The sequence below is a fragment of the Cryptomeria japonica genome, chromosome 6, assembly GCF_030272615.1.
Source record: "Cryptomeria japonica chromosome 6, Sugi_1.0, whole genome shotgun sequence".
NCBI classification, from domain to species: Eukaryota; Viridiplantae; Streptophyta; class Pinopsida; order Cupressales; family Cupressaceae; genus Cryptomeria; species Cryptomeria japonica.
The window spans coordinates 36,679,135-36,690,793 of NC_081410.1; the positions used below are offsets into that span (position 1 = coordinate 36,679,135).

At 32.9% G+C, this 11,659-nt stretch overlaps 1 protein-coding gene across 1 annotated transcript; it reads right to left on the reverse strand.

The window, feature by feature from the left end:
• Positions 1 to 378: 378 nt before the first annotated feature.
• LOC131069967 (ethylene-responsive transcription factor 2-like) lies at positions 379 to 959 on the reverse strand. Its single transcript, XM_058005513.1, has one exon. It carries the CDS (start codon positions 940 to 942, stop codon positions 388 to 390), a length of 555 nt encoding a protein of 184 aa, XP_057861496.1. The 5' UTR covers positions 943 to 959; the 3' UTR covers positions 379 to 387.
• Positions 960 to 11,659: the final 10,700 nt, after the last annotated feature.

Below are 11,659 nucleotides of genomic sequence, written 5' to 3' on the forward strand. Positions count from 1 at the left end.
ATATTGTCACAAAAAGAATGCTCAGAGGGAACCATTTGTCTGAGCAAGTCACAGAAAATAAGAGAAAAAATTTGACACAATGATCAATTGATTAAATGTTAGACTAATTTATCTCGTTTCCAATCAGTATCTTTTGGAAAATTTGTAGAATTTTAAAGTAAAAATTTCAATTTGTTAATGAGCTTTTGGTCTGTTGGTGAAATTCAAAGATTCTTAACGAATCTGTCATGAATGCAAAACTCTGACATTATAGAAAATGAAACCGGTATCATCTCCCAAAACTAATTCAACAACATACATATTCCCAAATACTTAACTCTTAATTTAACAAAATGAATAATCCTCCACATTAAAAAATAAAAATTCTCCTACAAATTTCCAGTTTCCTCAAAGCATAGGAAAACTTGTAACATCTTTACCAAACTGTGAAATGGGAGAACAAGTTGAAGGAGGAGGCAGCTTAACTGTCACTGCTTCCAGCTCTTCTCTCCCTCTCTTTTTGGAGGTACAACCGCTCTCTATATGACCTCGACCCAAATCGGTTATAGTCTGTGACGAATGACTGGAGTTGGCAAAGTAGAGAGGAAAGTTGAGCAGGGCTCTGGATCCTCGGATCCTGAAGGCAGCACGGTCATATGCGAGCGCTGCGTCTTCAGCCGTATTGAAGGTGCCCAACCAAACTCGTGCGCCCTTTTTAGCGGGATCTCGTATTTCCGCTGCAAATTTTCCCCATGGCCGCTCTCTCACTCCCCTGTACCCAGACGAATTAGGTCTTTTCTCACCATTTTCAGATGACTTTTTCTCCTCTTTCTTGCTCACTGTAAAACCGCTTGCCTTGGATTGCATCTCCTCTGCTAAATTAGAAGAAAAAGTATTAAGCTTGTCTGTGCTAATCTTATCTCCTTCGCCAAGCAAATACCAGCGAATTGTGTGCATGTCCATGCTTGGAATTTGAGCTATCGCTTACTTCTTTTGTTTTACTTACGGATGATCATATGTGGAAAAATATATAAGGTCAGGGAAAGTTCGAATTGGACAAAAACGTTAATGAGTCAAACAGCCTCCTTTCAAGACCAAAAATATTTAAACTGCACTTGTTCGTCGTTGGTCGTAACTCGTGATAAAATCCAGACCAACCCTCTGATTTGACCGTTCATTTGTCTTTGTACAACAACCCCCTACAAATACATGTCTCTGATTTGACCGTTCATTTGTCTTTGCAGAACAACCCCCTACAAATATATCTCTATAAAATAATGTTATTAAAAACATCACCTTTATGTTTCTCGAATGTGCTTTTATTTCTTTATTAATAGTAGTAGAACATTTGTTCATTAAAAAATAGGGGAGAGGATGTTCGTTTCAATAGTTATGATAGCAATTGTTGAATTAATATCTATATTTGTTGATTTAATTTTTAATTATTTTTTACAACATTGCATCAATAGTTGTGACTTTAATACCCATAACTGAATGAAATGTACTCTTAGTTGTAAAAAGCAACCAATCGTGTGATAGTCACATCAACTGCACAAGTATGGGGGCCCCTTATACACAAGTAATGGCCTCACCTTTTTCTGGGGCTTGTTTTAGAAACCTTGGCAAAAAACATGCTGATGTGGAATCATATTTGATGAAGTGGCCCTAAAACCTTAGTTATAAGCAGATGACTTGACAAGTAAGCTTACTATAAAAAATTGGGAGTGATTTGAAATTTCCATGTAGGATTTTGAGAAGCGCAAAGTTAGGGTGCTCAACTACTGGATCCTCTTCCCTAGTTGAATATAATTAATTGAGATTATAAATAATATTTATAATGATAGCAAAGGGTGCAGTGCAATGGAATGACATAATGGTTTTATGGTGTTAATGTGAACCAAAAAAAAACTCGTATCTTTTAGCTTAAATTTGATAACAATTTACATGTCAAAATATTAATAATAATTTTCAACCTAATTTATTAAAAAAAAATACCACATAAAAGAAAAGATATCAAAATTATAAGATTTAGATAGTTATATAAATATCAAATAAAAATAAATATATTTTAAAAAAACTATCATTTCATAATTACAGTATAATATTTTTTATTGGTAGAGAATAACTAATTCAGTTTTAAAAATATATAATTATAATTTTTTACTTTTAATGATTTTTTTGAATAATCATAAGAACTTTGAATTTTAAATATAAAAAAAATATGTAAATAATCAAAATTTAGAAATTAAAATAAAAAATTTGTGTTAGAACAAAAATAAGCAAATTTAGATACAATAAAATTTAAATATTTTTGTATGTAGTAAATATAACTTAAAATAAAATAACATTAAGGTAAATAAAGTATTTCCAATTAATATCTCGTGGCATTCATTTAGATAGATTTATTTAAGATATCTATACTAGTTATATAAATTAGAATTGTTTAAAAGTGGATGTGTTGAAAGTGAAATAATGAATTTTAGATTATTGCATTTAGTTGTTTTTAGATGAACTTATTCAAAAAGTGTCATATCAATTAAAAAAAAGATCATAAGTGTTCCATTTGATGGTCTTAAAGAAAAGCCCTTTGGGATATATTGTATTGCGTTGAGAATCTATTTGTGCATGTATACATAAAACCTTTAATATCCACTTCTTTTTAATATATCCTAATATTGTAGTAGTGCCTATTCTATGTATGATACATATTTAAACTATATCTATAAATTGTAACCTTGGTATTTACACCTATAAGTTCATCCCAAAATCCTACTAGTTGTACGATCTATCATTGTCGTCTTTAAGAGAGAAAAACCAATCCACCGCCTATGGTGAGAGGTCGACGTCTACATTTCAAGAATTCTAGTCCTTACTTGGCCTTATTCTTATGTTTATTATTATTGTACGACCAACTAACCCTATAATACAAGGACTTGACAACTACTATATAAAAGCTTGATTACTAGCCTTGTCGCTAATTCCTAGTAAAAGCCAAGACAAGACAAGTTGCATCATCAACAACCTTCTCCAAATCTCACTTCCATCTAGGTTTAATTAATGATTCAATTGTGTTTTAAATAACCTTCAATTTTGAAGCTTCAAGAAGAAGAAGAAATATTGAAAATAGTGGTCCTTGGCTAGAAAAGACTTTTCTAGAACCATATAGATAGAATGGAGCATAATAATGGCTCTAGTTTTAAATATTTTTTTCAAACATAGATTTGAAATCATATTTATGAAGGTAATTTTCCTTTTACATAGAAACCAAGTGAATTGTAGTGTCCATATTTCTCTTCCCAAAGACGCTGATAAAAAAAATGCAATGACAATTGGCCCCTTTTCTTATAAAATATCATATTGTCTCAAACATTGACAAAATCATGATTACGTTTGTAGAAGTACCTGAGAATAAATATATTACTCAACTTGCATGTTACATGCTTATAGTAAACAAACAAAAATCTATTATTATTTGGGCTTGAATGCAACAGAAGATAATTTGGGTGAGATATTTAGTCACTTATGCTACTGGATGAGCATATTCATAATCCGTTATATTACAATTAGACATTAGCCTCCTTAGAATATCTAAAACTTGGTGATTCTAAATCTTAGGGATTTCATTCATCTCTCCAAGAGACATGTATCTAGATTCATCTTGGCATTAACAAGTTTTATTTGTATAACCAAAATCGTGGAACTAAGTGGTGATAATGCTTAGAACTAGTTTTACAAGGTTGATTCAAACTGTATTCATTCTTGGATAGAATTTATTGTTGTTGAAGTTGGTTACTTGTGACAATGGTTCAAGTGCACCTTCATATTTGGAGAAGAAATTATCTTGCTAATTCAAATGTTGTGATACTATATATTGCCCTAGAGAAGTGATCTTAGTAAGTCTTTATATCTTACACTTGAGTAGTGAACTTCACCTTGCAATTCCTTGTGTATCTTGCCTTGGAATACTGCATCTCAACGTACAAGTCTTCTAGGTGGTAGTCTTCTTCCTTAGTAGTGAGCCTAAAATATATTTCTTAGCATTTCATATATTGTAAAGAGATGAGGGTGACTCAAGAATGGGGATATCACCAAATCCATGTCTACTAGTAGTAGCATCATTTTGATTAACCTCCTTAACTGTAGACACATCAATATTGGGAGGTAATTTGACACCACTTTGAGCAAGCGGAAGGAAGAAATGTAGCTAGTATTGATGGAATATGACATCAATCATCTTATTGTATCTATAATCAATCATAAAGTCTTGAATTTGTCGCGGGGTTGGTGAATCATCATCTGAACCACTATTATAGCCTTGGTTTCTAATAGACCTAGTATTGTATTTAACTCTTCCTCATCGAAAGAATAAGAATCCATGTTTTGAGGCTTTTGAGCTTCTTTGTGCTTCTCTTCTAAGTTTTTGGACTCTAGTTTCAATCATACAAAAGAATGCTTTGATGCAAGGGATGAAATAGCAAGATGACAATAAGGATGATGGAGACTAGAATAAGGTAATATGGCTAGGATGATGAAAGATCAAAAGTTGTCTTGTAAAGTCCTAAGGTGAGACTCGAATAATGATAAGATTAGGACTATGATAGATAGCCACAAATAGATAACTTAAGAAAAATATAATTTCCTAGGAGAGGATAAATTCCAAGGCAAGTTGACTTAACTCAAGAGATTGAGATGGTATCCTACAATGAAAGATGACCTAATATAAGCAAAAAACCACATAGGGATGTCAAGGATGATGCAAGATAATGAGGATAGAAAAGACAACTTTTTGAACTTTGGCAAGATTGGGGTTTGGATAGAAATTTGAAAGGGCTAAACATGGAAAACTAGCAATAGTGAAACTAATGGTTGACTAACTAGGAATCCTAAAAAACCATCTAGGAAGCTTGTGAGTCTCTTTAACTGAGCACACATGATTAAATACCAAGTATATAGTTACACAGGCCAAAAACACAACAAGAGTTCTCAGACATGCAACATGATGGACTTGGGACATGTCAGGATAAACCAGGGTTGGAATAGGATGAACCATGAACATGACATGATGAACGAGGCATATGACATGATGAACAAGACACACATATCTAGTGAAATAGATGCCTAATGTTTGACTAAGTCGGTTCTAGGTATCAAATATGACCAAATCTAAATGTATGTTGATTATTATGGAAAAACGATACTAGAAACAAGAAGACATAATGGTTGTTGATGTGATCAATAAAAAAAGTGGCATGGCCTAGGCTAGTTAAAGCCTAATTTCTATTGGTTTCAGAAAAAAAAGAAGACATGTCAAACACTCTTTACACCTAAGGTCAAGGCTGATGGCAACAAATTCAGGCCCACACTTGGAATCTTCTTTGACTAAAATGTGCAACACCTTAAAGACTTCTTTGCAATCTTGTCTTTGTGAGAGAGGACATGGAGAGGACTCCAGGACTAGAATCATGAACCAATTACCCTCTTTTCGGAAGCTATGTGTAGCTTATACACCCATAAATTTTTGTCTCATCTAAGGGATCGATACGCTGAGTAACTTCAAAGCATGATTTGCATCCCTTGCACTAAGAAAGAGACCAAAAATATCGATCAAAAGGGTGCACCTCTACAACAAGGTTTCTAGTCATTGTTTAGGAGACTTGTGTGCTTCCACTCACTAGTAAGCCACTTAAGGCTTTGGTCAACCCTGTTTGGCTCTATGTCCACCCCGATGTAAGACTTCAATTTTCACCTTTACCATTTATCTACTGAACCAAAGGAAAAACCACTTTGAGTCGTTCCCCTTATAGTGAATAGTTCTCCAAAGGCAAGCTTCTACAAAAGGAAAAAAGATATTGTGATTTCTCTTACACCCAAGGTCCATGAAGATGAGTAGAGAGGATACTTTCACAACACCTTAGGGTTCTAAATACAATGTGTACAAGTGCACAAGACATGACAAACAAGAGTTATTTTTAAAACACCAAATCTAAATATAAGCTAATCTAAGAAAACACAAGCACTCAACTAGTTACTCCTACAAAACATGAGTTAGTAATTTCAAAAGTAACCTCTTTAGATCTCACAAGAAAAGATTAGTAATTTCCAAAAGAGAGGACTTATATAATTGACTAAAAAGATACACAACTTCATTAGTACCAATAAGGGTTGGCAAAATCAAAACCAAATTTGAAAATGCAAATAATGAAATGCTAAAACCAGATGACATAAACTAGAAATGTTGTTTTTGAATAAGGGAAAACAAGTTTTGAAGGGACCTAAAACCCTATACAAAACAGGTTTTGGAAGGATCTGCAACCCAAACTGAAAGATAAGCCTGAAAGTCCACCCTAAGAAACAAAACACAAATGAGACTCGGCACAACCATACAAAAGATGGGGTACAACACAAGAAGGACCCCCAACAAAAACCAACGGGCTGCAAAAACCAGTAGCCCCAACCCAACCAGGACGGATCAAGAATTTGACCTACGGGTAAGTGCAAGAAGTTGTGTCCACTTAATGTGGAAGTTTTGGACGTAGTTAAAAAGTCAAAATCGGGCAGAAAGAATAGAAGACGAATCGGGATCCCGTTGGCTCTTGGCATCCCGAACCTAAAATCAAACGGGATCTCATGGGCCGCGAGATCTCGAGCCTAGAGCTCCAAACATGATCCCATTTTGAAAACGAAATAGGATCCCATGTTGAAATGAAATGGGATCCCATTTTGAATATATAAATTTTTTTTTTTAACGTAATGCGGTTCATTTTTATCATACAAGATCCCGATTCAAGGTGTGGAGCCCTCACAGGAATTGCCAGCAACTCGCCTTCTAGTCTTCCAGGTATGCCCAATACCCATTTTTATTCAATAATTCATGTTTAGATTAATTTTTTAGTTGAAAGATTAGATTTTTAGTTTAAAAATTATTTTTTTTGTTAATAATTTTTAGTTTTAAATTTATTTTTTTTGTTAGAAAAAAATGTGTTTTTAGTTCAATAATTTTATTTTAAATAGAAAAGTATGTTTTTATTTTAAAAAATAGTTAAATTTAGTTTGAATTTTTTTTATGAATTGATTAGATTAGGATTTTTTTTAAAAGAAATGAAAACCCCCAAAAAAATCAAAACCAAAACATTTAGTTTACACGATCAAAACAAAAACAAAAATGAAAACCAAAACCAAAAAATTACAACAAAAATGAAACTATTTAAAATATCTTTAAATTGTATACAACATACCCCCTATGACCACATAGGATCACATCACGTCCAACCCCTTACGACCACATATGACCCCATAGGATCAGCCATAGTGTTCAAAAGGGTCATGTATGTGGTCTTAATGGGTCATGCATGCACATTCTAATGTATATGTGTGACCCCTTAGGACCACATACATGACCCCTTAGGATACTATGCATGATCCCATGGGGTCGCACATATACATTGTAGAACACATGCGTGTATCTGCTTAAGCCATCTTCTATTTTCAAATTCATTCCCCCTTTAAGCCACATTTGTCCTATAATTTAGTTTGAGCCATGTCTATATTATACCTTGAGTTAAAATGCATGTATGTGGGTGACGAGCCTTTACTAGGACCACATTTTGTTCTAATGGGTCATAATATGGTCCTAAGGGGTCACACATGTGTTACAACACATGTGTGACCCCTTAGGACCACATATGACCCCTTTTACCATCTTAGTAGTTGGGGTATATTGCATACACTAAGTATAGGATGTTAAAAGGACTCATATGTGGTCCTAAGGGGTCACACATGCGTTAGAACACATGCATGACCCCTTACAACACAATGTAGTTCTAAAGGCCCATCACACACATGCCACTTTTTTAACATTTATGAACCCCTTATGACCCAATTTGACCACATAAGATCTCCTATATTGTGTACATATGTTCATCCCCTTAAGTCAAGTGTCTTAAGTACATGAAATTAGCTAATTAACTAATTATGACTATACCCCTCTTAAAATATACTATTACAATCATACCCGTTTTAATGTATACTAGGACCTATTACCTATATTTAAAGTAAATCTTCTTATTAAATGATCCCCTTAACTATATGTATACTAGGACCTATAAACTATATGTATACTAGGACATTTTAAAATGTATACTAGGACCTATTAACTATATGTATATACTAGGACCTTATAAAATGATCCCCTTAAGCCACATGTGTGTCCTATATTTAAAGTAAATCTTCTTTCCTTTACTTGCCACATACATCCTATAATCTAGGCAAATGGTATTAAGTCACATACATCCTAATTAGGCCTATCATCTTAAGCCACATACATCCTAATTAGCCCAATCCGTTTAAGTCATGTGTCTTAAATGATTAATTACAAAAGTTGTAGATGCTAAATTTGAAATTCCTATTCTTAACTTACATGAAATTAACTAATTACAACCATGCAAGCCTCTTAAATAGCATGTAATAGGTCCTATTAACTATATATTCAATTTATTAAACTTAATTATGATCAAATGTAATATAATTTCGACCATGTCCCCTTAAGACACATGTAATTAGGAAATGTTGCACGTACATCCTATAATTTCTAGGCCTGTCCCCTTAAGCCAGATACATCCTAGAATTTATGCCTCCCCACTTAAGCCACATACATGCTATAATTTGTAGATGCTAAATTTGAAATTCCTATTCTTAACTTACATGAAATTAACTAATTACAACCATGCAGGCCTCTTAAATAGCATGTAATAGGTCCTATTAACTATATATTCAATTTATTAAACTTAATTATGGTCAAATGTAATATAATTTCGACCATGTCCCCTTAAGACACATGTAATTAGGAAATGTTGCACGTACATCCTATAATTTCTAGGCCTGTCCCCTTAAGCCAGATACATCCTAGAATTTATGCCTCCCCACTTAAGCCACATACATCCTATAATTTGTAGATGCTAAATTTGAAATTCCTATTCTAAGTACATTAAATCAACTATTTACAACCATACGGGCCTCTTAACATACTATTACGACAATTCCCCTTTTAACATACTAGTACCTATTAACTATATATATTATTAAATGCCATATATACTAAATAGCATGAAATAGGTCCTATTAACTATATATTCAATTTATTAAACTTAATTATGATCAAATGTAATTTAATTTCAACCATGTCCCCTTAAGACACATGTAATTAGGAAATGCAAGTACATCCTAGAATTTATGCTCGTCCCCTTAAGCCACATACATCCTCTAATTTTTAGTTGCTAAATTTGAAATTCCTATTCTAAGTACATTAAATTAACTATATTTACAACCATACGGGCCTCTTAACATACTATTATGACAATTCCCCTTTTGGCATACTAGGACCTATTAACTATATATATTATTAAATGCCATATATATTAAATAGCATGAAATAGGTCCTATTAACTATATATTCAATTTATTAAACTTAATTATGATCAAATGTAATTTAATATCGACCATGTCCCCTTAAGACACATGTAATTAGGAAATGCACATACATCCTATAATTTAGGCTCCTCCCCTTAGGCCACATACATCCTATAATTTGTAGTTGCTAAATTTGAAATTCCTATTCTAAGTACATTAAAGAAACTATATTTACATTAAATAACTATTCTTAACATACTATTACAATAATTCCCCTATTAACATACATTCAATATATCCCCTTAAGCCAATCGCCTTAAGCCAATCTATTAACATACATCCTAATTAGGCCTACCCCCTTAAGCTAATTGTCCTAGTTAGGACAATCCATTTAAGTCGTGTGTCTTAAATGATTAATTACAAAATTTAATTACGACCTATTTAGGCCTATCCCCTTAAGCCAAAATTATCCTACTTCCAGTTTGATCCCCTTAAGCCATGTGTCCTAACTGTAGGCCAATCCCCTTAAGTCATGTGTCACTTAATGATTAATTATAAATGTATGCGGGAAAAGTGGGCGAATAAAACTTAATATGTGAAAATATGTAAAATACTAGTCCACACACACACACAGGACTTCTTGGTGTAAGCTATGGAGTAACGTAGTATTACTCAGCTTCCCAAGGAGGGTCCCATGGTTCTCTATCTCACAATGTCCCTCAAACCAATGTTTTTGCTCTCAGATCACTGAGCAAAATGGTTTAGGGATGGCAAATGCAAGAACGAGGGATGCTTTGATAGTTTTTAATATGAAAGGTATGCTAAGCTATGCCTGATCTTAGAAATGCAATAAACTAAATGATAAGATGACAAGATTAGTATAAATACTATCCTAGCATACTATATTTAGTCTATGATCGAGCTAAAATGATAAAGGAAGTACTCTAACATGTATATTTAGTCTACTTCCTGATCTAAAGAGAGGCTAAATGATGAGCATATATGAAATGAAAGCTTGAATATATTTGAGCATAAGTGTGATGCTACAAATTTGAAGGATGATTGTTAAGAATGGAGGAATGAGAGCTCTATTTATAGCATAAACAAGGCAATGGATGGTCAAGATTGAAAGGTTTAATCAAGGGCCAAGCTTGAAAGTTGGGGATCCATGTGCATAATTTGCACCAATGACATGGTGACAAGTGTCAACATAAGATTGGGTTGAAAGAAGAGGTTGGAGGCATTAAAGGCCTGAGAAGACCTCATGGTTATCTAAAGGCTAAGGGTCAAGTCTAAATTAGGTTTACCCAATGGATTAAGAGTTAATCCAAGGATAAATCTTTGTGCAAATGATTAAGAGATAATCATGGTCAAAGCATTAAAGGCCTGATGAGACCTTTGGGTTGGGTAGAGGTTGAGTCAAAACAAATGTTTTAACCATGTGGGAGGGTTTGAGTTAACCATTGAAGGTTATTGGAGACTTTGGGGATTAAGTGGTTGAAGGTTGGAAGCCTTCAATGGTTTTCAAAGACTTTGAGGATTTAGTGGCTGAAGGTTGAAAACCTTTAATGGTTATCAAAGACTTTGGGCCATTTGAGAAGTGACTTCTCTTTGCTTAGGGATGTGACAAAGTTTAGAGGAGGGTTAGGTCAATTAGAAGCGATTAGAAGATTCTAGAAGGGATTAGGAAGGGGTTTGAGATTTTGCAAGTGGATTGGGGGGGGGATAATAGGATTTAAATTGAATTAAATGATTTTATTCAATTTGGTTACAATTTGGAGAAATTAAATAAAGTAGATTTATTCAATTTGGGATAACTTATTTAATTAAATTTGAATTTAATTAAAAGTGGATAGGGGGGATTTAATTGAATAAAATGATTTATTCAATAAATGGGTATAGTGAATTTAATTTAAATAAATTGAGTAATTTACTTAATTAAATAGAGGAATGTGGATAATTTAATTAAATTGGATTTAATCAAATAGAGAAATGAACATAAAATATTCATTTGGGAATGTGGTCATTTTTATACGTCTACAATAAACATTTTCATGTAGATGTTAAATTTTAAATTCTTATGTACATGATCATATATATTATATGTAAAATCGTGCATGTTCTTGATTTCATATGTACACATGTAATTTTTTATCATTTATCTATTTGTAAAGTTTGTATATGTATATATATGTTTACAATGTATATATATGTAGATTGTAAATGTTTTAAAATTATTTGTAATTTAAACTCATGTTTTAGTTTCAAAAGTTAG